The 26,563-nt window shown below is 44.5% G+C and overlaps 1 protein-coding gene across 1 annotated transcript in view; it reads left to right on the top strand.

Moving 5' to 3' along the window:
• Nucleotides 1–4,058: 4,058 nt before the first annotated feature.
• LOC139103281 (leucine-rich repeat and immunoglobulin-like domain containing-NOGO receptor-interacting protein 4) overlaps nucleotides 4,059–26,563 on the top strand; it is a 192,335-nt gene continuing 169,830 nt past the window's right edge. Inside the window, exon 1 of the mRNA XM_070657781.1 lies at nucleotides 4,059–4,897. Within this exon, the coding sequence (XP_070513882.1) occupies nucleotides 4,796–4,897 (102 nt within the window). The 5' untranslated portion in view covers nucleotides 4,059–4,795. The remainder of the gene's footprint in view (nucleotides 4,898–26,563) is intronic.

Here is a 26,563-nt window from a genome sequence, read left to right as displayed (position 1 = left end):
TCGTTACATGCGTACGCAACAACCGCGTAACACGTGCAATCATAACAAGGCTGTCGCACGGGAATCGGCCAGGGCGCGTACATAAATCCCGTTTGCGTAAAAGGAACGTAAATCGTTTTAAAGCGCACAATTTAACAGCCGGTTTATACGAGCGCGAGGTATGTTTCAAAGGCAGACGTACGGCCGCCCCGTTTGTCCTCGGTTAAATCGCGTTCGCAATCAGTCGCCGCAATCGTCGCGATCGACGACGAATTATGGTCGCCCCGGCCCTGCGACATGAAACCCGGAGGGTGGCGGCAATTACACCCCGCAGGGCCGCACACGCTCGGGGATACATCTGCCCTCCCTTCCCCTACCGATGAAATTATGTGTGTAATAGATGCGAACACGCTCGCAACTGTCGCGACAAAAAACGACGAGCGTCGATGGAAGGATTACGGGCAAATTGTCTCGTATTTAACCCTTTGAAGATAGGAAATAAAAAAAAACTCAACGCGACACGCATCTTGCAAATTTGCGTGTCAACGCAAGACTCATTGAGCCATCAAAGTCAATTTCAAAAAGCCATTACCTCGATATTTCCCATTTTCAAATCTTTATTCGAAATCACCCATTTTTACGCGACTGCTTCGATATTCAATTAAAAATTTCATAAATAAAAGATTATTTCTGTAACAATGCTTTCAAAATAATTACTTTTTTTTTTCTTTTTATTTTTTTTGTAAATTATTGCATTGTTTCTACGATGTTATCTTTGACTTGTTTTCAATGGGAAAAATTGTTTCGCGGTACGAAAGGAAAGGATTGCGTGTGAATTTTATCTTCGTGCCATTATATGCGTTAAATATTGTATTGAGCGGGAGAAAACATGATAGCATGCCGATTTCAAACTAACGTTTCACGCCATTTATTGGATAACCGAGAATCGTTCATTTAACCGGGACACGATAGCAAGATTCGCCTCCATCGTGTCCGTTTGAATATAATCGTTAAGTTGTACAATTAATCACTGCGCGAGAGAAACGCGAGAAAATACGGGAAATGGTGCGAAGAGAACTTTCGTTACTCTCATTCATCATCACAATTGATTATTACACTCGCTCCTTTGTTTTCAGAACGTTCTCTTCGCAGCGGCTAATTGTCTTTATAATTCGCATTTACCCCTTTGAAGTCGGGACGGTACGTATTATTCAAATATAGCGCGTGCAGAAAATGGAAATGTGCATTACGTGACGGCCAACGGAGACTCTGATTTACAATAATTATTTAACAGACATTCAATTACGTACGTTTAAACCCAGGCAATTTAAAACGAATAAACCGCGAGCCTCTGTATCGGGTGACTCCTCGAAAGCGATAATTAGCATTTTGCGTGGGAGAAAATTGCTGACGTAATCCGATAATTACAAAGTTGTAATACGTTAGAATAAAAATACTACTCTTGGCGTGAACGATTGCCTTCGAGCCTCCTTAACTTTCATTAATAAATCAAATTACCCGTAACAGCAAAGCGCAGCCCGGATTTGAAGGATCTCACATAAAAATTTCATCAAAAAAACACGCCCGAATGATTTTCTTTCTCAACTAAATTGTTTTATTAATTTTATAATCTCGGTGAAAGAGCGGTGATTATTTCAAATTTACGAAATGCAGGGCTGAGACTCTGACCGTCTTTTTTTTTAATATTATTTCAGATTTGGCGAATTCGACTCGCTTACTTGAGAGCTGCAACTTTCGCTTGAACGTCGCAACAACAAAGATATACAGCAGACGCTTACACATATTCGAAATCGAAAGCGTTGGTATCTAGCCATTTACCTTGTTGCCCTCGTTACGCAGCTGGAGATCAGCAACACGCAGCGCTTGTCGTCATATTTGAAACAGCCGTCAGGCCTCGGAGCAGCTTCGGAGCAGCCTCAAAGCAGCCTCGGAGCAGTCTCGGAGCAGTCTCGGAGCAGTCTCGGAGCAGTCTCGGAGCAGTCTCAAAGCGTTGTCGTTCATTTCACTTTACTCCGCCGCACTTCATTTCACCTCCCTTCACTCGCGACGCGATGCATTTCGAGAACTAATCACCTCGCACGTCGGGACAAGGCACGAATGTCCGAGCTTTGTCTCCGCAACAAATCTTGGTCACGGTCGGGCAAGACCAGACTCGCGAGCTGGCTAGTTTACAACCGTCGTCTGTTCGTCGTACGGAATCGAATAACGCGAACAAGTGCGCGGCCGCTCTTCGATCGAGACGTTAAAACACGATGCCCCGCGCGTCTGACAAGTTTCTTTCAGTACGGTAACACTATCCGTGATAATATTCGCCACGCGAAGCGTCTCGGAAGCGACAACGCGAAGAAAAAGATATCATTACCTGCGACGACTTTTGGCAACGGTCGCATCGAGCAACGTAACCCGTAGCATCAAGCGGAGATCGGGTTTCCGCATCGCCCTCGCATTTCCGACACTCGCGCGCGCGTTGATTTACGCGATCGCCAAGGTAAAGAGACTCGATCGCGACGAATTCGCGAAAGAAATCGTTTCGACGCTCGCGAACGTTCGACGCGGTCACTCGACACGGACGTTTGTCGCGAATGACCGTTACATGGTACTAAAAGCGTTCAGGTAACCACACAAAATTAGCCTAGAGCCAATAAAAAATCGATCTCGCGCGGGTGACGTCAGAGCTCTAAAGAGATTTATCGACGCGGTAAGACATCCGTGAATTTACGCGATTGAGCTGATTAATGTGTTAAATTGCACGGTTATCTTTATGTAAGTCTACGGATTTGCCATTCACGACGGATTTATGAATGCGACGGTAAGACGCGGACACTTGGAAATTGATCCGTCTGACGTTGACTACGAAATCACGCAAGAGCGTGGGTTAATTACGTAATTAGGTAATAATTTCCATTCATGAATTTTGTACAAAGAAAAAAAAACGGGCTATTATCAAAGTTTGATGAATACGTCTAGTCGTGGTTTTGGAAATTTTATAGCAAATTACGAACACCGAACTTGTCTAAAGCACGTATCGAATTACGCATTAAAGATTAATAGTTTTGATTAATCGTATAAGTTCGCCTTTAATCCGTTTCGTTCTAACCGGTTGAATTCTAATCTTGAATTTTGTAATTCTGATCACTCGATACGTAATCTAATACTTTCAATTGAGAACTGCAGCTTAAGCCTACTTTGGTCAAGTTCCGAACAAACTAATCGGCGATTAATTTTCAGCACTGCCAACTGCATTTCCGGTGGCCATGTTGCAGAAACGCCGTAGCCAGCGGAAGTGCAGTTGGTAGCGTCGAAAGTCAAGCGTCGGTTAGTTTGATCGGGAACTTGGTTCGAAGCGGATCCGAGTGATCGCGAAGGTATATTTTCGACGAGGCAAGCTTACTTGACGATCGGAGTCGACGAACATTGAGACGTCAACCGGACGACGCGGTTTTCAGGCGAAGGAGGAAGTGAGTGAAATTCGTGCGTGACGCATTCCGAGCTCGAGCCGCGACTTGCACTTTATCAGGGCTCGCGTACTTTCGACGCGACTCCGTTGTCGGATCTGCGCGAAATTAGTCGCCGTTATCGCTCGTCGTCGCGCAACGCCGCGCGAGTCGCGGCGGCAGAGAAGATCGAGATTATAAGCTGAGCGTTACTTATTCTCGGAAACGTGTACGAGTTCGCTTCCCTCGCGCGAGGCCGCGTAAGCGGGCATACTTCGTCCCCCCTTTCCCTCCCCTTTCCTCCGCTTGTCCGCAAAATAGCTCGATCCCTGCGGCCCTGGGACCGCGACACCGCCTATCGCGTGAGGCACAGTATACGCGAGCATAGTCGTCGTCTTTGTATATATACGTTGCGCAGTCTTGCTCGCGCTTAGCTTCTTTATCTCGGTCTCTCGCTCGCGCCTGCTGTCCCCTTTCCTTCCACCTCCGTTGCCGGCCGTAACGTTGCGAGCCGTTGATTCGGTGTAGTACCGCTGGTGACGCAACGCGGCGCTCTCGGTCGCTTCCCTGCCGTGGCGCCATCGCGTTGCTTTCGAGCTCGGTCGAATCCGGAGCGGTGAATCGCGGTGTTCACAGTTCGCTCTCCGCAGCTTACCGCGTTGCTTCGTGGTCGGACGGCGCCTTTCGTTTTTCGCGTACCGCGTGTGTCGTGTTCGTATGAGAGGTGACGCGAGCACCCCGTTCGTGATATCTGACTGGCGTGAAGTCGGCAACGGCCAATCTGCCGGACCGTAGCTGGGTGGCAAGAGTGAAGAATCCGGCGTGACGCTCCGCCGAAAGTGTTCCGAAATACACCGTCCCCGTGCACGGGCGGACACGAGCCGTGACCGAGCCGAACGGCGCGCGCCAACTCCAAGCGAACAAACGCGTGCGCGCGCGCGCGACACATGAGGAGGAGACGAACTCGCGCTGCGAGTTCGGACGAAGAGGACAAGCAGCCAGGACCAGCGGCCCGGAAGCCTCCAGCAGCAGGGTATGCAGCTTCGGGATCGTCGCCTGCGGCCGCGGTCGGCCGCCACGCTTCGAGAGACATGACGCGATGATCGTCGAGGCACCCGGTGTATCCGCCCTGATCGCCGCATCGCCACCAAGCCGACGCCGCCGCCGCCGCCGCCGTCGCCGCTCGCGTCCTCCGCCCGCGTTCTCTCCTCTTCTCTCCGTCTCGCTCCTCCGTCTCTCTCGCTCTCACGAGCGCCCGTGTGTGTACTTGTGCCCGGCCGTAACAGCGGTACCCAGCGGCCCCCGCGGAGTGTGACAAGGATAAGTTTCTCGTCGTGAGACGCGCGCCAGAGCCAGGAATCATGGGTGATGTGCACGGGCTTCTTCCACGTAGTGACCACGGCCGGGAGGATACCGCTTGGGACGACGTCGAGACGTCGGCAGCCGTCGGCATGCTTCGAAGAGTAAGTTACATTGCAAAGATTTTATTCGAAATTCTCGCGACTGTAAACAGATATTCCGCCTCGGTCTCGGCGCGAGGCTAGGCGAGGCGAGGCGAGGCGTTAGACGGACGTGCCCCTTTTGCGAGGGTCCTCCATCTCTTCTTTTTCTTCCGTCGAATGTTTTCGCGTGAAATGTTTACGTTGCCATCGGGCTCGCTGTTTTTACGCTGTTTATACGACAGTTTTCTCATCTCTGAGCGGAGACGATACTTCCCTACGACCGTTTCTTTCGTTCTTCGCGACGGGTTGATTTTATTCTTCCGACGAATTTACTGCGCGCTCTTACGCGACTTATATTTTGAATGAGATCTTTGATAAAATAGTAATGCATTTCAACGTATTATTTGCCGACGTTGTTCCGAGGGATTCGATAAAAATCGATGGCAACGACGACACCATTATGACAATGATACACGGTAGATTTATTACTTATGCAGTGCTCTACATTAATTCATTCGGGTTTTGAATATTGTTGATCGCATGAATACAACGCTGCTTTCTGTAAACAATTAAATGCAACAATTAAATACGAGCAGCTAATGACAATTATTACGGTGATAACATTTGTAAATTGAATATTTTTCAATTTAAAATTTCTTCCCGCGATATTTTTATTCGTGCTGCATATGCAATAATGTTATTTAATTATTTTATGTCAATAACGAAATTGACGTTTTAAACATAATGATTATTTTGATAATTAGATACAGCCGGGAGGTACGATTTTTTTTTTTTTATTTCTCCGCTTTGGTGTTTGATAAAAAAATCTGATATTTCGTTTAATTTGCGTTGCAAGATGTTCATATAATTATTAATATTAATTGTACAAAAAGCTGCTTCGCGATTTATCGTGCAACGTGCAGGAAAGTATTTTATTTATTTAACCCTTGGACTCAAAAATCATGCGTCCTTGGCGTTGAAGCACCGCGTTACGCAAATGACACGAGGAGCTCCGATGACGGCAATTATAATAATTACATTTCGATGATAAGTAGCGCCGTTTTTATTATGCGCGAGGCTGCAAGTTTTTTTTGTGTTTCGAGACGACTCGCGTCGACACTCCGCTTAAGAATTTTTCGCTCGTCGCAAATGCAGCTTGTGAAGAGGCTGCGTCTCGATGCGATAATAAGTTCCAATGAATAAAGGAGCAATTGTATCTGCGCGATCAACATAGACCGCGATACACGAATCTGGTCGTTCCAGATGAAACGGATTAGAGATACGCGCGTGCTAATCTCAACGCAACTATGTTGCCCCGCGTCATTAGTATTCCCGTGTTTAATTTCTATTTAAAGTTTCATGCTCAAAGTTTCGAGATTGTAGCAGCTACGTCATGTAACGGGTAATAATGCATACTGACGTAGGCATACGCACACACAGGCCCCCGCCGGCATTCGCATCGCGCCCCGTTAATGCGAATACGAAAGTCCCGAAGTTTCCGTCTCGGGGAGTTTAAAACTATGCGTACTTACATTGGCCGGACTTTAAAGCGGCGAGGCGTGAAAAAGCCGCGCAAAGATTAGACGATGAATAAACGGCCGATTAATGGAACCCGTGCCATGAAAATTCGCGAGCGCCGGGCGCGTGAAACTTGGCTCGTTGCTAAATATCGCTTTACGGGATTAAATTCTCGTTATCGAGAGGATGCGCGATGGTGAAATTAATTAATAATATATGATATAAGGTGCATACGTAAGCGAGCCGCGCATCTTGAAAGCACTTCGTGTAATGCCACCGATATCGTAAGCTGAGATCACGCGAAGGCGCTTTTCTCTCTCTCTCTCTCTCTCTTCTCCTTTTCTCTGTTTGTTCTTTCTTTTTCGCATCGCGCCTCCTATCGTATTCCGATGCATAATACATAAACTCCCGTTGACCGTGGAACATACTAATCCTCGTAATCCCCGTTGCATGCCTTGCATCCGAACAAACTCGCGATTTAATGCGTGTCGTATGATGCGCGCATTGCATTTTTTATGGACGCTCGCTTCTTGTCCTCGGAATAGCGATTCTCGGATTAACGAAGCCAGCAGGATGCATCTCGTTTATTCGATCAATCGCGCTAGTGTCTCGCGCGCGTCGCGTGCCGAAGAATCCTTTCTGCGTTCTGTAACCTAATAATAAGCGCCGTAGCTCTCTCTACCGATCCGTCTTTTTTTTATTTCGCTTCGTAGCTCGCCGTAAGCTTGGAAATGGTATCGCGAGCGACTCGAAAAAAGAGAACAGTGGCTGCGATATGAACCACGGGTGGGAGGGAGCTATTGTATCTTGTTGTTCTTTTCTTATCTTTTACTTGCCTTTCGTTTACCTGTGTCTCGCCTTTTCCACCCATCGCCTTTTCCGTCTCTTTTACATTTAAGCTTTAACTATATAAAATGTTACAACGCAATAATTATTGTATTAAACGATCGGTTTTTCATTAATTTTATTTGCCGTCCAATGACACTTGTCAATAATCACCTTTATTACTCGCTGTCGTCGGCTGTTAATGTATTTATATATTTATTACGATTTTTTAATTACTATCTCATCCCGGTGTTCGTACTCGATAGTTCTCCGTGTCACTTCGCACGCGTAGTAAATTTACATTCGTCAATCTATTACATTTCGTGGATTTCGCTCTTTTCACTAACGCTTTTCTTGTTGAATCAATACTGTCGCAAAAAAAAAAAAAGTGCGTAATAAATGATTCTTATTTTTCTTTACCCTTTGGCTATAAGCGATACAGTTTCAGTGACGGCGAGATGTGAGTTGACGCATCCTGATTTAACGAAAATCCGCGTGCTCCGTTGCGTTTCGATTATTACACGCGCGGACGGCGAAGCTTCTGCGGTGTCGTTGAATCACGTACGCGAGCGAAAAGATTAAAGCGGATTAAGTGCACCGCTCGTCGCGGTGTCAAAGACGTCGGCACGGCGCACACAGGGGAAAACGAAACGCGAGCGTTTATATATAAGCGAGGAAACGAAGAAGTGACGGAAAATGATAAACGCGGCTCGCGGACACCCGGGATTTGTGTGCGTTTAGATTTCCCGTAGCCGTCGCGGTGACGTGTCGAAAAATTGCTTGCACGTTTGCGTTTGTCAAAAACAACGGGCGAATCCAACGAGATATTCGCAATCGAATATCCCGGTCCCGTGCGAGCCCGGTTTTCCTGCCTGAAAATCACGCGTCGGGCATTACGATAAACGAATGGAGTTTTTGATATCCCCCGTTTAATTGGATTCTCCTCCCAGTGGTGCGTTTAATAAATATCTAAACGCGGCTGGCTGTACTTAACAAACTCACGTGTGGAAATGTGCGAGGCTATTGTATCGCGGATCATGCATAATTCGCGGTGCGCAACGTGATTGCGAAGTAAACGCCGTGGGCGTTAAGAACGAAGAGCTCTCGCTAATGTATTTGTTACGACATTCGTTACGCGCACGTTTTCCGAATTAACACGCCGAATTAATGGAAGCCCCGGGGCTCTGAAAAAGCTCGTAACAATTTCCGAGATCCGAGATTGTGCAGCATCGCCCAAAGTAGCGGCATCTCAAGCGCTCGAAGTTATTCGAGGCTTACGACTGCATTTTCAAATTACCGTAGCCCATTTCCCTTCTAATTTCCGCGAGCTTGTTTCTTAGCTGCGCATTATAATTATTGTAGCAGCGGCGAGCGCGCGCGCGTCGGGCGTTTCCGAAGTTTATCGCGCGGCGCGGAGGCGGTACGTTTAATATGCCAACCGAGTTCCACGCCAGGAGAGTTCTCCGTTCATTTCTACGATCGTCAAAAATTCGCCCGACCGTGAAGGAGCTGTCTGTTCCACGCGAGTTTCCGACTCCCGCAACTTAACTATTAATACGGATGACACTCCTATATATAATTCTGTAACAACCGCGGGCTGGCCTTCGCGCGGCATAAATATTTATCGCTTCATTAACATATCATCGATTCCCCGAGAGAATTCTCTTGTAGCTGTGAATCCCAGCGTCGCTAAAAGTCCTGTCGATAAAAACGATTAATCATTACCTCGGTGTAAAAACGTAACATCATCGGCGGCAAAATGTTCGCCGATTTGAAAAGAAAATGATTTATGCATAGTTGGCTAATAATTTAATCCAACCGGCTCCCACGATTTTCCAATATCTAATTTCGATATTCGTTATTCATATTTGTATCGATTGCTTTCTATTATGCATTAAATGAACCGTGCGATTCTCCAAGTACACAATATGTGGGGAAGCACGTAGATCTAATTTAACGGGATTTACCAAATTCGACGGGAATGCCCGAAAGAAATGCGAGCGTAAATCCTAGCAAGCCGTCAGATGCGAATTAGAGATTGGATATCGCGACGCTGCCACCGTACTATTGCCGTTTCTTCGGGAAAAGTGGATGGGAAGCTGAGTTACGTTAACCCGGTGATAAACGTAGGTGCGTGGGTGTCTGTGTATATAAATCCCGGTCGCGAGATAACGCCGCAGGGGATATCGTATTCTCGTTCGGATAGGACTTTACGCGCCCGAGATAACGCCGACGGGCTCAAGCCTATTAGGCCCGGGGACTTTTCTTATCTGCTTTGACTAGACGACCAAAGACTTAACCGTGAATTAGCTCAAATTGCAACTAATTTCTTTGCCTTTGTGCCGGCGTATCGCGATAATTTAATTAACGCGGGGGAGGCAAAGTAGCACGGGAGGGCTGACGCCGCGCGGTCGTACGAAATGGAAAATTACACCTGAATTAGGCGCCTATGCGGGGCGAAACAGCGAGCTGTTATATGTATGAATTAACGTATCGTGGCACCCTGCCTGGCGTTGCGTCGCGTCGCGAGGGGACGCGTGTGCACCCCGCGCATATGTCGTTCTTAAACCCTCGTACATAAAAGGTTCGACATTTCATCCGACACGTGGTGTTTTCGTGATCGTTCCGACAAGAGCCGCCACGTAGCTGAAATAAAAGCTTTGACGATCCTAATATATCCTTCGCGTATACGTTGTCGTGTTTCTGCATTCCTGGGCTACGCTAAACCGTCAGTTGGCATTTCCCGATGTAACGCACGTTTAAAATTGAAGAACTGCACCGTTGAATTATACTCGGGCGAGACGTCTAGGGTTTTACAGCTATATCCAACATTCACACAATCGTAATACCGTCGCCTATGAATGGAAAACTAAATAAAGGCGTTGCATAATTTATATATTAAAAAAAAAAATAAGTAACGTAAATTCGATTTAAATACGAGAAAACTTTGCGCCGTGCGTAGGATCGTTAAAAGTTCAATATACGATTCTTAATAAAATGATGGATTTTAAATAGAGAGCGCGATATAACGCCGCGCGTCGATTCTCGGTCGATTCTCATCAAACGGTTCCGCTTTTCCTTTTTATTATACCGGGGCCATTCAAAGGGAACGATCGAGAATTTTTCCGCAAAGACCGACACGCGATTAATTTCGTTCTTCGAAGCCCCGTTGAAGAAAACTCGAGGTTTTCTGTCACGCGCTGGCGGACGGTAAATGGATGAAAATAGCCGAGTCGGGAATACTCTTGGTATCCAGTGGCACTAGCATCAGCGTGGCGTAAGACAACGCTTACCTACCTACGTGCCCCGAAGTACTCGACGAGGACACGTTGGACCGGTACTACCGCTTTCTCTCTTTCCATCTCTCTCTCTCTCTCTTTCAAGCGATTCTGCTCTCTTATAACTTTACTCTCTGCCTTCTCTTTTCTTTCTTCCTTCTTCATTCTCTTTATTTCTCCGTCTCTCTTTCTCTCTCTCCGCCTTCTTCACAGTTTTTATGTCCTCCCGTTCGTTTCATCTCCCTCCTCGGAGCACGCTATGCTCGAGCTCGAGCGCATCTCAATGCAACCGAACCGGTACGGTAATTATTATCATGGTGCAGCGAGCGACTCCACCCGATACATGATACAGATCGGTATGTGCGTTTGCAGTAAGCACATACACGGTAGCGTAGCCGACCTACGTAGCTTTCGAGAGGGCAACTCTTTTGGCTTTGCGTAATTCGAGCTTTGCGGAGAGAACGATACCAAGAAGAGCCTCGTCGACAAGATACAAGGAGAGAGAAACGTTTATTACCGTTCTAAAGCGGAAGAGGTAGGGCGGGAAGGAAAAGAGCAGGAGAGAACGTCTATTATGACCTTAGGATTAAATTTCTAAAAACCTTAAGCACTAAGCAATTAAATTATCCCAGAGTTGAAGTAAGATAACGGCAATAAAAGTCACTCGGCATTACGCAACCAAATTTTATTATTGCACAAAGGAGAAAGCGGCAGAAATTGACGCCAATAATTTTTCATGTTTCGCAATCGAGAATAAGTTAATATTTTACATTCTCGATGTATCTCATGTTGACGTAAGTTGAAAATTATTTAGCTGCAGGTATGTACATAGCTTTATATTTAATCGTATGTTCGGCCGTATATGCAATATATTTTTTAATTGAGTGTAATATGAATTCTAAATATTACAATTTGCTTCTATTTTATTTAAAGTAATATATATATATATATATAGTATAAATTAGAAGAGATTCAAAATTATACTGCCCGCGTGAAAAGAAAAAGTTTGTTACCCATTCTTGAAAATAATTTTAACGGCCATTTTGAATTGTTCCAACTTCATTCTACATTGTTTGAAAATTCTTTTAATAGAACTATACCATCGCGAAATGAGAAAATCTTTGTCAGGGAACCGAACTTCGCGTAATCGCGACGAGATGCTTTTCGAGAGACTTTCTCGGAAAAGCGTGGACCGTGTCAACGTGTATCTTTTATTCATGAATTTTTTTTTCTCCGCTTTTTTGTTTTTTTTATTTTTTCTTTAGCGCGTACTGTTAGAATTATGTGTTACGGATGTATCGGTGAAGTTCTTTCAGCGAAAGTATATCTTTCCGCGGCATTATAAGTTTCGTTCGGCCCGGTAACTTTTAATGATAGTTTTATTTCGTGCGTTCCCTATCGCCAGAGCGCGGCCGCGAAGTTTGTTATTAAGAGATGGCGCGGAATCTGATATCATGTATGGGATACATTAAGAATACGCAAACCGTCTTGGTTGAAATATCACGAAGAACGAAGTCACCGATAAATTTAGAATTAAATTTTTACAATCAATTTCGCGAACGTTGTTTCGGCGTGGTTACACCTCGCATTTGCATTTCATTGCCGACGTAAATTACTGTTAGGTTGCAATCGATAATTGTTTTGTGTTAAGAAAGAAAGAAAAAAAAAAAATTGACTCTTTCCAGAATCACTGTATTGTCAACAGGTAGCACAATGCAGTCCGCGGTGTACGAACGATACGTAGGTGTTCGCTAACGATCTATTGTAACGGCAGCGTCATTTTTTATACTAACGATTGCACCGGGCATTACAAATTTTTATATTGACGTTATTAGAGTTCATCAATATCCGATCCCATGCACTGCCACCGCCGTTCCGCGGGAGGAGTTATTTCCCTCCATTTCTATATCGGTTTCCTTCGGCGCTCGGTCGGGTTGAGAGCTTGCGGTCGAGGCAAGGAGTGCTTGAAAAATTTGAATGGCTGAACTCCTGGAGCTCATAAATCTAAAACAATTCTACGGTAAAGAGGAAAAGAGAGGGAGAGAGGGTGGAAAGAGAGAGGCATTTCTTCTCATATTCCTTTTTCGCTTTATCGGTTCGCTCTGCCGTCGCGCTTCGCCGATTTAAGTACGGTTTTGTCGCCGGTCGGTCGTGCGTTTTCCAATTCGCAAATCGCTTATTTATTAACGCACCTCGCATCGATAATCGATAGTGTACCGCGTGTGGTTGTTATAATGCGATCACTTGCGTAATTACGCTGCAGGGACTATAAAGCGTCAAAACTATGTGAAGTATTGATCATAACGTATTTCGGAACGTATTTCATAGGGAGTATATCCGGCGTACGAGTTGCGTGGAGTGGATAAGTCATAAAGTTACGATATATATGTCGATCGTACGTATAAGAACATTTCATCAGGCGGGATATTCTAATTATACGAAACGTGGATAATTTATTAAATTTTCTTTAATTAAAATTTTTTGGTTTTACTGAAACTTATTAGAATTTATCATTATTAAATCACTTTTTAATTATAAGGACGTTCCAATGGAATTTTTTAGCCTCTTGAAAAGAGCCGTTGGTTAATGAGAATTCGAGGCAGATTGGCGGAATCGGATGTTAGAAACCGGCGCGTTTTTCCTCGCAGCATCATTTTATCTCTGAAAATTCTCAGATATGCAATACGCGTATCAGTATACGGGAGCGTGACGCTAATGGTATCAATTCCTTTCAATCTCAATATTTGACTTCCGCTCTTACGTCATTCATACGGTTTGCCGAACAAAAATGGATACGAGCTTCGTGTTCGGATTGTCAACGAGACCGATTGGAAACGTTATCTCTCGCCTTGCCAAAGTCAAGTTTCTCCGATCGTTTTACAACGGGGTGTTTTCGCTCGCGTGAAAAAAATTCTTCTAACGAACGTTTTTCCGTTCATGTCGCACTCTTTTCCTTCGTCGCCACGGTTTAAGCGCAACATATTTATAGCTTCTCTAAATAATCCCTATCTGCCGTAACGCTCCCGCGCGCACGCGGCGGATCATTGTAATCTCGGATAAACTGTATTTTGATAAACGAGTTTCCCTCCCAACGGGGGAATTCCGCGCTCGCTCGCTCGCTCGCTCGCTCGCTCGCGTGCCACCGACAGCTTTGCAGCGAATCGCTCGGAACTTTCGGAGCAGGTTAAATTGCGCGATAGTCGATAGAGTGTTAGTCCACGTACACCGAAGGACAGATATAGCGTTTTATGCAGCGACAGCGGTCAGCGTAACCCTAGGCGGCAGAGGCATGGAATGAAAGAACGGGGGGAAATCAGTCTTCGGCAATCCGGCCGGCGCGATACATACATGCGGCACATATGAAACTCGACGCACACGACTCTAAAGTCACGTTCGCTAACTGCCGTCGGCGCAACAAACGCTATACCTGCCTTTTTAACGTACGTGCAACACATGTCCGATAGGTGTACACCTTTGTCTATTAGTTAATTGAAAAAGGTCCTTGAAATTTTTGTGAACTTTTTGAAAGTAACACGGAGCAAAAAGCGAACGCCGCCACTCTGATGAGTTATTAAACGTGTCGATTATGCAAGACCTGTCGTCCTAATTAATATCTCGATCTCATATGCTTTTCATAAATTTTTTCAGTACCTACGTAATTTTTTAAAAAAATGCTACGTGTTTCTCTTTTAAAATTTCGAAGCTAAGTCGCGAATTAGGATGAATTAAAGTTTTTAAAAATGAAAAGGTGTTCTTCGTGTACCTTTTAAATATTTCTTTCTTTCTTTTTTTTTTATTTTTTAATTTCGAACCCTCGGAAAACTCGCAACAAATTTAGAAGCGGTTCTGTAGCTTCCTGCACAGCTGTGTACGATTCTCGTCTGCTCCACCTCGGTGCCGCGCCTTTTCGAGAAAGACGTATGCATCCTGGAGCGCGAGCAGAGCTCGTGTACGTACGCTGTACGTCGTCAGTGGCAGGCAGCTCATTAATGTTTTCAAGATGAGGACGTGGTCCCTTTGACCTTTTAGAGAACGGCCGCGTACGCGCGAACAAGCAAAGGCCCCAATGGAAAGCCGTGAAGAGAAGTAAAAAGCGCGTCTGAAATCTCCGAGGGATTCCTCGCTGCTGTATCTTTCTGCTTACTCGCGTCGCGAAGGAGACGCGTCTGTGTGCTTAAAGTACTCGCGAATAACGACGTTTCTTTCAGAGTTAATAAAGATGCGCGCCTCGTTAGCACCGGCAATCGATACTTAATTAACGTTTGCGTGATTCCAATTAACTTCTCGTTGCGCCAGGATGTAGTTACGCCGCGCGGGTCTTTGAAAAAACTTGGTTTGTCACTTTATCTCTCCTTAAATATCATTTCCCACGCCCTAAACATTTGTCGATTATAATTAGGGGTGCTTAAGCATCAAGCCGCGCGCGCGGCGTAATCTTCAAAATTTGCTCGCGGCTTTTGTTCACGATCGAAATACCTCTCGCGATAGTTTACTAATTAATAACTGTAAAATATTAATTAATCTAATATGTGTGATAAATGTCGGGTTTATTTTAAGAGCGGGATCTCGATTACCTCGCGCGCTTCGATCGTAAATAGCGAAAGAGAAAGCCTGTAACGCGCAAGTTAAGATTTAAAATCGATCTCGCGATATTATCGGTACTATAAATAATTCGGTACTCCCGAGCGTGAAATACGCTCGTCGAGGTGTATCTCGCCCAGCAGGAAATATTACTTTGCCCGAGAAAGAAAAAAAAAAAAGTATCGACTGGCTTACCCTCTTCGGTATACACTTCGGTACCCTACTTCGTATACTTTACATTGGGCGGACTCGTGCGCCGCCTTCGAAAAGATGTTTGTTTAGTTGTGCGAACGAATCTATCGGTTGTCCCGTCTGGTCTATGTCGCCGCGTGTATCGCGGCGTGCCGCGCTTTGTATCCGCGCTTTGTGCGCGACGACGAAAGCCCTCATCTCGTATTTCGATCTCTGCCCGACCGCAGATGTCCCGCGGTGTTATTATTCCGTCTTTCGTTTCGTTCCGTCTGAATCTTTTTCTTTTTTTCTTTCCTCCGCGCGCACCACCGCGGCAATCGTGAAAAGAGGAAACCCGCCATGTCCGGTCTTTCTCGTTCGTTAGCGCGTACAATAAGAAGAGAAGAGAGCAACGGTTTGCTGGATTGTCGACGGAAATGTCGCACGATATCCTCGCGTCCCGAATGGCCCAACGTTGTTTGCTTAGTATGCATAAATTGAAATAACGTTAACGTTTACCCTCCGCGTGTCAGTTCGCTGTCTGCTCGCGAAATATTACAAAGTTTGCCTCTTTTGCGTGAAAGCACCGCGATTTATTTCAAATTCTCCCGTCAATCTATATTGAAACGTGCAGACTTTTAGCATCATCGATGTAGTAAGAGGTAACGGAACGTCGATACTTGGCATGCTTAGTCCCGATAGATTCGCACATGCCTCGGCTGGACGGCGTATCTATCGGGTGTGAGTTCAATAAAGCGGCCTCGGTTCCGCGACCGGTATCTCAGGGCCGCCGGCCACCTGTCTCCTCTCTCTCTCGTCCGCCGGACGACCGATTGCGAGCACATGCCACCTATAACACGGCTGTCCCCCGGCCGTTAACAATTTTGGCACGATTCCCCGGGGGCGCGCCCGCTCCCACCTCTCGAAAAGACCTTTTTCCAATCGCGCTCGCCTACTGCATGTCGCTAGCAGCCTTGCGATCGCCCATAATGCCTCTGTTTTTACAGCGTGCGACCTATGGCGGAAGCGTGAAAAATCGCTTCATGTAAATTTAGCTGCCGTAAAGTGGCATTTAAATCCGAAACGTTCAATAACTGAATTGTTTTATCAAATATCCATATTCGATCAGCATCTCGGCATCCGCGGACGGTACGTCGATATTTTCGCGTTTATGAAATTATAAACAGATCCGCATACCACGCATATCGCAGCTAAATAACGTGACTGATAACGTCACCGGGCTATCGTTGGCTATTATAAGTCTAATCGTCCTTGCGCGGTGTATTTTTTTTTTTTTTTTGTATACGTGGCATAGCAGATTTAAATACTCTTTGTGGCGCAGTCTGTTACACGATAAGATATCAACGTGTATACGTGTCATGCATGTCGCGCTCTGTACGTGATTTTATTATATATTACACGCAGATTATTCTCTGACGTTTGCATTAAACTTCGGGAGTGTTTTCAGAGATTAATCCTCTTCGTCAGAAATTTAATGGATCGCCATCCTTTCCGAAATTATAGAATTTCCAACATTGTATATTTTAATTAAATTTCGAGCTAAGCTCCGTTGAAGTCTTTGAATTAATTGAATAAGATTTTGTTTTTACCTCCAATGCATAATTTGCCGGGATCCTTCAATTATTATACCTTATCGAACAAATTTCTTTAATCTATGCAAAAGGACGATTTTGTTTTCAGTCTGTTAAAATCTCTATTCTAACAGAACGGTATGAAAGCACTTTGTGCTGTTTAATTTCGCGGACATTAGTTTTGCCGAAATTTATTCGACGGATTATTTCTACGCTTAATCAAATGGGAATCCTGTTTTTTTTCTCTTTTTTTTTTTAAGGCTATTAATATTAATGCTCAACTTACTCGATTGAGTAACGTGATTTATTGTATCATCGTAAGCGTGTTATATATATTCGTGCGCGTTAATGCCGCTCCCATGTATTAGGACGCGTGAATACTTCGGCGTAACTTTTTACTTTCCTTGCGCTCGAGTTGAATTTAGTTAAAACTTTCGGAAGCTCTCAGTTAACGGCCGCGAGCCACTAGTAGCGAACGGGAGTCGTATGTTTCCAATTTCTCGGAAAATTTCGAGCCTGAAGTAATTTTGTTGAACGGCCCTTCGTCGACGTAGGTGCCTGGGTATAATCTTAACGGTGTGGATCAAACGGACGGCGTTTCGAACCGAGGGGAGAGAGAGATGCTTTCCACCCCGCTACGTTTATTTAATTAAAAGTTTCCCCTTTCGTCCGACGCCATGGAAAATGCATATATATCTCCGCTGTCGTGTCGCTAATCTACCGCCCGCGGTAAGGTATAAATTCCGCGGGTGTTTTAGCACATGGGAGATACGATTCGCCGGCGTCGAGATGCCGCAGCCGATGCCGTAGCGAAAGCCGCTTCCGTGCGGCTTCGGAAAATAGCCCCCGATGGCTTTGCGTTAAAGAATAATGTGCACGAGCGAAAGCTTCGCTTTCTCTCTTTCCACCCGGGAGGATTTAAATAGGAGCTCAATGGAAGTCTAGATCGATAGTCGTGCCGTGTGTTTACGGAAGTTTCATTCCGGCCACGTTTCCCGCGTGTTTTCGGGCGGGCGGTTGCTGCCCTACGACTACGCGTACCTCGCTTTCCGCGACGACGTTCCGCTTCGATCTACTCCGAGCTGTCGCGTCGTGGAGTTTCTCCTTCGTGAGGCTGCGCGAATTAGAGTCTGGCTCCGTTCCAACGTAACGACTTCATCGTTTGCTCCGCGCGGAAGAAAATATTAGTGACATTACTCTTAACAAGGCGCCGGTATCTCGCCGACAATTAAACCACTTTTTTCCCCCTCGTAAATTCCATTCATCCGTCGTCGTAGTTGTTCCCGTCGTCCTCGTCCTCGTCGCTCTCGTCGTCCTCTCCGTCGTCGCCGTCGTTGTCGTTTAATTTAACGTTGCGTGCTACGTAGCAGTGAATACGGCGCATTTTACGTGACGGCGCTAAGTTGCACATTTTACATTGCAAACGCGCAGCGGTTCGATATTCCCCGTGTACGCAAAGGCAGGTAGATCCCGGCTGATGATATTTTACATTGAACGGATAAGCCGCGTCGATATAATCCACTTCATGTCCGTGATTGATGCCGATTGTTACGACGATAGCTCCGCTCGATTCCCGGCATAATACAGAAATCCAGCTTTTCAGCGGATACCAGCGCCGCGTCCGGAAATTACTCGTTCGTTGACTTTATTCGCATCGAGTTTCCATGCGTCCATTAAAAGTCAGGTTGAATGCCGTACGCGACGCGACATCGCCGTCAGCTAATTGCCCGTGCGATACAAATCATTATTTAATTTATTAAAATTTCCGGCGCGATTAAACGGGATTACCCGGGTATTCTTTAGGACGCGATCTCTTTCATTTTACATTTATCAATTACATTTGCCGAACCGCAATAACTACTTTATACATTTGTTCCATGCGACCACGATAAAAAAAAAAAAATCCGTATTTCGACGTAAAATTGTACAGGAATGTTTAAGAAAAAAGTTTACGAATTAATTAAGAGAAATCTAGAGTAATACGGTTAATTAGAAAAAGAAATAGTTATGACATTGTTTTTTTTATTTCGCATACGGTTGATTATTTATTCAAGAATTTGCTCGACTTCTGCTATTTAAATATTAAATTCTTCGAGACTGCAGCACATGCATTGTTAAGCCTGGAATAGTGACCTAATTTTTTTTTTTCCCCAGAGAGCTGAATTTTCGTAGCTGTAACAATATTTTTGTAGATTTAAAAATGGTTTGTCGCAAAATTACTTAAAGTTTGCTCTATATCTATATGTAACTTTTCGAAGTGCTCTTTCCGAAGGCTATCAGAAATGCTGGAACTTCTTCGAGAAGAATTATACATAAAATTCAATCGATCCCGTCGAAATTTTTCGAAACGAGATGTTAATACCAGGAGATCTGTGCTCGCGAAGAAAAGAATTTAACGAAAGAAGTTGCACTGACGTTATTATTCATCATGACAATAAATCACGTTTGCGCCGTAAGGTTAACTCGCGAGCGGTGGAGATGTGTCATTGTAGGTTAAAAATTCAGTAAAATTAGAACGCACCGTTCCCGAAGTTTACGCGGGTGGCGTTATAAGTTCTCAGGAGAACGCGCGCGGCCGACCGCTCTATATTTCATTTTCAGTCGCAAAAAGGTAGCACGAGAAAGAGGCTGCCGAGCATTGTTAGCGGGCGGTTCGCGAGCAGAAGTAATGCCCGACTCCGCATTGTTTCCCATTTACGTATGCCCTCGCGCCTCCGGGAACTTCTTGTTTCACGAGGTTTATATCTACGACGTCCTCACGCCATGCTCGGGGATCGCCGGCAACTTGTGTATTGAAACTTCTCCGGTGCAGCCCTCGTCGTTGCCGCTCGTCCTCGTCCTCGTCTTCTCGCACCGCGTTTCCTCAGCCGCGGAAAGGCGACATTAATTACGACCGTCAAGTTTCTCGACGACGAAAGTCCGTTTCAGCGCGCGCGGTGCGCTGCGCGTCGAAAAGTTTGCGGTGCTTTCCGCGGTAGCAATTAACGACACGTTTATCGGCGGCGGTCGGCGCTCGTTGTGCAACAGCCCGAAAACGAGACAGCTCTTGGCTCGTTCTCGAAAACGCCCTTTTCCGCGTTACCGCGTTTCGTCTCTGCGCTCGCGTTTTTCGTTCGCGTTTCCAGTTGACTGCTAATGCGCGACCGCGGCGCAAAATAAACTGCCGTGAGCGTCGTTCATCCTGCCTTGGCAAGAACCGCGAGGAATATAAAGCGACGACGAGAGGAACCGCGAAGTGGCCCGACATCTTACACCGGCCCTTGTCGCGATCATGCTTTACGCGCGTGGCGATAACTTTTTACGAGGCCGGATGATATTGTCTTTTTAGCACACTTGAGACGAAAAGAAAACTGCAGCGCGATTTCAGTCGGTCTTGTCGGCGTTTGTAACATTAATCGTGTATTTGTATGTACTAGTCGTGACAATTTTATTCAATTTAAGAAAATAAAATGTATAATCCAGTTACGAGAACGGCAGTTTTTGTACAATTTAAGTTTTCGTTGCAAACGATAATAGTTAGGGGACTATAATCAAATTTCCTAGTAACCGCATCATATTTGATCATTAATCTACTTTTGGACAACGTTTGCGACCGTCGAAGTGAAACGCGCCGAAACTTCTGACAATCCCGCCATCCACGACACTGACATTAATTACGTCGTAATCAAAGGACGCTGCGACGAGCACCGAAAAGTTTGCGCCTGTTTACATTGCCAATTAACAGCTGCGGTACGCTAAAACTAGACGGATAGACGTGATAGGCGCGTTTTCCGTTGAAGTAAGCTTCTTGTTATCTACGCCGCCTTTTTTTTTTTTTTTTTTGTTCGCTCTCGTATTCTGCCCCGTTGCATCCTTGCAATTCCACCCTGGTGCAAAATAAACCGTCCGCGCCTTGACTGTTCTTTCAAGCAAGAAATGCGAAACGCAGAATGATGAAATGCAGCGCGGAGCGCATACACGGTGCGCTGTATAAGGCTCGTATTACGCTTTTGGGGACGTACGCTTTGATCAATTTTGCGACGACTTTATTTTTGCGTAAATAAATTTCAGTCGAGGTGAAATTACGAAATTATTCACCGTTGAAATTTACATAACGGGGATTAAATTTTGTAAGAAAGGAAAAAAAGGAAAAAAAAAAAGAAACCAAGTATTTTTTAATTAACTTTAATGAGACTTCACTTCGGAATTTATCAAAATGTTTTACATTTGGTGCTCGAAGGAGTACGGTAAGCGTCTATGAAATTTTTGCCGCGGAAAGATTATCATCAAGTTTGAAGAGACACTACTCAGGCTCGGCAAAACATCCTCGGTATATCTTGCATATAGCTACGAGAGGAGTGCGCGGTGAAAAGAAAACATGTCTTGCACACGGATGTAATCGACCGGTCATAATGCACTCGTTGCACTGCCGTGTTGCACTTTAAACTCGGCCAAGCGGGATTGCCAGCTTGATGAACATCCCCGGGCCGGGATTTGCAAGAATAAGCGGCAGATTACGGTCGGGCCGTAAAAAGATTCTCCGGAAAAACGGCGTGTTTAAGCGCGTCATTAACGATATTAGCGGTTTCTCGCACGAAAGTGCGTTCCATATTCGCGCCTTTGCCTCGAATGAGATTTTTTATGGAGCTCGAAAGTTTTCGAATCGCGCGATTTATACGAAACAGTTTTAATATTAGAGCTTTAACGAGGTTCTTGTGTAGCAGAACCTCCTCGCATTTTCATAAATTCTAAGCGAAATTTTCGAGACATAACAGAAGCTTTTCGCGGAATTGAACACTGAAACATTGGGATTCATCGCGGCTACTGTTCTTCACACTCGGAATACTAATCGCGGTCCTTCAAAAAATCTTGCATTTTTTTTTTCTGCCACGTTTTACCTCTGTGTAAACTGCATAACTCGATTCTTTTTCTTTAGCGGCTATCCTTATTCACGAATTTTCAAAACACAGTACAGCATTAAATTAAGAGTATAATATGAAAACCGAAAATGCAAGTTTTATTTTGTTGATTATTTTTTTACGTGTATTAAATTTATTCCATTTCTCGCCAAGAGACTTATTTCCGTTATATCACGGCGCGCATCTACGGCAATTTGGTGAACATGCACGGATACGTTCCTCTTTAAGGATTAAAACCGACAGACAAAAAAAAAAGAAAAAAAAAGAGGAAGATCGCATATCCGTCGGGATGCGGAAAACACGTATTGAAATATCTCGCTTGCTCCACTCGCCGCAAAAACGCTAAACTGCCGCGTCGACAAACTTTTCGTAGCCGTGACGAGGGCGTGTGTGGGAAAGCTTGCTCCGCCAGCACGCTGCAATTAACAACATTCGCGGCGGTATTGTCGACAAACGCGGAGGCGTGTGCGACGCATGCACGTGGTGCACCGTGATGACGCGCGCCGGCAACTCTAGCCGGGAAGAGCGAAGGGAAATGCGGCGGAACGCGCGTGCTTTACCTATCTTCCTTCGAAAACACGCTTTTTGCGCTCGTTGCTTTTTTCTTTGCCACGCGTTCCTGTTTAATTCTCCCTCGACCCCACCTCTTTCCTCCACCCTTCCGTCTCGCGTCGGTAATTTACTCGTAGCACGAAATAAACCACCGTTACCTTGACTACTCCCAGGCCGGGTGTTCCCGTCAGTTTTCACGGCTGTGTTTTTATCACGCTGTATCGCGCCGTGCCGTCGCAACGTCGACGTTAAGGGGCAAAGAAGGAGATAAGGGGGGCGGGAAAAGGGTGGTCAGCGGAGCCCTCGCTCTTGCCGCGGCTTTTTTCAATGGGCGAGGTTCGGCATCATCACCTTTTTGCTGTACCGTCGGGAGCGATGCTCCGCATTTCAGTTTTCTAGCTCCCGATTTTCTACGTTACTTTTTACGTCTCCCTTTACAGTTCGGGGTGTATAGCGGATGAATTAATAGCGGCCGAGATAGCAGCCGCGTATACGCGGTTTACGAATGCATCTTTGTGAGGTTTGCACGTAAAAGTCGAGGAAGATAAACGCATGTTGATAAAATTAACGGTTTTCTCTCTCGCGTTTAAAATAATTTTTTTTCCAATATTTTTCTTACACGCGTCGCGCGGAAAGATATCACCCTCTGAAAATACGATTAGTTATGCCCGGTGAGTGTTTAATCCCATTGGACCCAATTGATTTCATAACCGGACAGAATTGTTGCAAATGAGAAATTTATCGAATGTATTGTTTTGGCGAATAAATAAGCAAGGTACTTGAAACTAGCGGTTTATAGCTGTTTATCCCGTGAGATATATTAATGAACGTATTGCGCGATATTTTTATACTTTATTTACCTCAATGTTAATCTTTTATAATGTCATGTATAATTCTTAGCCATGCGTTAACTTTATTGTTTTAAAATATTTTAGCACAGGTTTTACAAAAAGTTGCACTAAAATATCAAATATAGACTTTAACGTTTGCAATTTTCTCTCTCGAATATCTCCCTCGATTGTGCGCCGATTCACTCTTATGACGCTATACCGCGCGTTTATTTTATATTCCGGAAGTTTGCCGCACCGTACGGTGTGCCGTTTGCGACTTCCCGAGAACTTGGATTGCTCGCGTTGTACGTCTTACCATGCCGGAAACTGCGCCGTGCACGTGAAGGGTCGGCATTACCCCCGCGGATAAAAAGGAATTCGTTTCCATTCTTCGGATTTTTCTCGGAAAATTTGGGAAAAATTTTCAGAAGCTCTCCCTTGAATATTCCTCGAACGGTCGTATCTTCATCCCATCTTTTGTCGTCACCGACGTCGGATTCTTCTTTCCGTATCGCAATCATTTCCGACTACTATGCCAGAGAAACAGTTAAAACTTGAAGGTTGCCTGGTTAGGGCCGTAAGCCGGTACCTTCGTTGAATCACAATTGAACTGGTTTCACTCGACCGCGTAAAATTTCGGAGTATCCCCGAGTGCTGACTAGGGCATAATCTAATTTTGAAAGTTGCACGAAGTTGCGCTCGGCAAGGCAAACAAGAAGCGGCAGAACAGTTCTCTCGCGAACCGATTTTTCCAGAATCAAGGAAGACACTCTCGAGGTCGGGAAAGCCCTGGTGTAACATCTGTGTTACGTAAAATCCTTCGTTTCGTTTCCTTAGAAAGTATAGTTTCGACAGACAATAGCATTTGTCTTTATTTGATAGCGTGCAATTGTAGAAAAATCATATTGTCGCCGATGCACAAACGAGAGAAAGTTTTGTTCGTTTAAAAAAAAAAAAAAAATAATACAAAAATTTTAGTACAACTCGTCGATACATTCGAATGTAGAAAAATTGTGACACGCGACTCAGGCGACCGTTCCGTCATAACAGCACGAATTATTTTATCGAAAGACACGAATGATGGATCCTACCTAGGATACGTAATTCATTCCTAATTCATTAGCGGTGGAATCTCGTTCCGTAACATTTACACATTTTCTCGGGAACCCTAGACGTAAAGTTTCAACTGTATTTTCATCCGGTCTGGAAGCAGTTGTGGTTGCCTTTACTAGATCACGATGCTGTCGAGCTTCGCATTTACACAACGCACAAATACGGGCATGCAAATACGTAATTCAAACCAAACAGGTCAGCCCTCGGGCGGTACTTCTGTTAATTCTATTATGCTGACGGTAGAGAAGCGTCAAAAAGCTCAAAGCTATATTAAGTTACATATTGAAAATTGAATCAATTGTGATGTAATTACTTACTTCCGCGTACAAGCTGCATGCAACAATATTTAATAATTCTGTCAATGATTATTTATATTTACTTATTCCTTTCGCGTTTCATGGAAAATGCTCGTGTAAAGAACAATTGGTACAATCTGGCTCAATTATTTTCCTAAAGAATTAATTGTGTCACATTATAGATGTATATCGCGAGCGATTGATTTATTTAGCCTAATAATGACGTATCGATGGGCGTCGAGTACCGATACTGAACGGATAAAAAAGGTACTTAAATCGACATTAATTAGAATAAATCGTTTCTTTCGGTCGAAACTTATACGCAGCCAATGACCGGCTAAACGTGTACAGAGCTTTATCAAACGCTGGACCGATCAAAGGCCGCGAAGTCTCTGGCGGATACCTCTCGTTTGTTCGATTCGAGGACACGCTATTATCTCCTGCTCCTCTTATTAACGAGCTTCATGGTATTGGGGCGTCCGTTCCATTATTCCGAAACGATGCTCTCGTGATGGCAGCGCGACGAGGGATTTTACGAGACAAGGGACGAAAACCGTCCGCGGCGCACAATATCGGGTTTGTCCAACGTGTTTACGGATTCGTGCATAATATGTATCCCAACACACCGCACGCAACCGCGTACTTGTCCTGGAATAGTATCGGAAGCTCGGTCACTGTCGGTACACCTTTCATAAACTCATTATCCTTCGCAGAGAGAGGGAGAGAGAGGGAGGATGCATCGACGCACTGCTGGCTATCGATTATGCATCCTAGTCATTGTCGATGTACTTTCCAATATTGCATTCTATCTCCTCGCACTATGTTGCTATTATGTTTATTAAGCTCGAGTGGCATATAGTGCATTATGGCGCGCAGCTCGACAATCAGCGTCTCTTAACAGTGTGCAGCACAAATCACGGTATATAGCAACAAAACGCATTGTGCCGAACGGTGCTATTTCGTTCTATATTTTGATATCTTATTTAGCAAGCCGGATATATAAATCAAATAGGTATTTCTTTCTTTTAATAATTAATTTCTTTAATATCGCTTATTAAACCCGTAACCACATTAATATTGCAATTTGTTAATTGTTAAATCTTTGCTTTTAATCTGAATCCTTCCATCGGTCGTTTTGTCCGGATATTAAATCGATATGAGAACACAGATTTCACCGTCGTAAGTCATATTGATACTCAGTGCCCCGAAATCTGATATTAAAAAGATCAAAGCCGCGGTTGCTTTCCCGGCGCATGCACATTTACCCCGCTCGCTTTGCTACGGTATTTACAGTCGAGATGTACAGGCATTATATGCATCGTCTTTATGTGCACGTCGGTGCGACTTTTCACAGAATTGCGTATGAAGCCGCAAGTTGCCGCCAGCTTTATATTCGAACGTACGCGAACAGCCCTTTTGCATTTATTTGTATATTCATTACTTTGAGTTGTAATATTTGATGTCAGATAAAGTGCACTTTATCCGACAGATCACTCCATTGGGATGATTTCGTGTAAATAATTTAGTGAGGAGAGTTCACCTAATCAAACAAAATTGTAATACCTCTATAAATCATCAATTTAATGCGGATAAAGCTGTTTAAATTCAAACCTCGATCGCGATAAAGTTATATAATTTTAATATCATATTGTTGGTATATTTTATACCTGTATTCGTCAATTTTCTTTTTGATTCTGCCTGCACCATCAGTCTGTACGAAGCTTACGATTAGAATGTACATCGAAACATATACGTTAAATCGTAATTAGAAAAGTTTAACAATTACAATTTAATGATGTAGTTGCGTTTAGGTATTCTCTACAAAAACAAATTAATTTATTCTTGTCCCGCGGTCAGAGCTATTATAAGATAATGTTTTATTTTATCGATAACAAGTTGCGAAATTTTTTAAAAGTATGTGGATTATTTGGAAGTAATTTCTCTCTTCTCTCTCTCTCTCCCTTTTTCTCTGTGTCTCTCTAATTATGTTGAATTAAATTGATTGGAAGAGTACTCGTATGCATTCATTGCCA

The sequence above is a fragment of the Cardiocondyla obscurior genome, linkage group LG06 (assembly GCF_019399895.1).
Source record: "Cardiocondyla obscurior isolate alpha-2009 linkage group LG06, Cobs3.1, whole genome shotgun sequence".
Lineage (NCBI taxonomy): Eukaryota > Metazoa > Arthropoda > Insecta > Hymenoptera > Formicidae > Cardiocondyla > Cardiocondyla obscurior.
The sequence above is the reverse complement of the archived record's forward strand: the minus strand, read 5'-3'. Positions and strand labels throughout refer to the sequence as shown.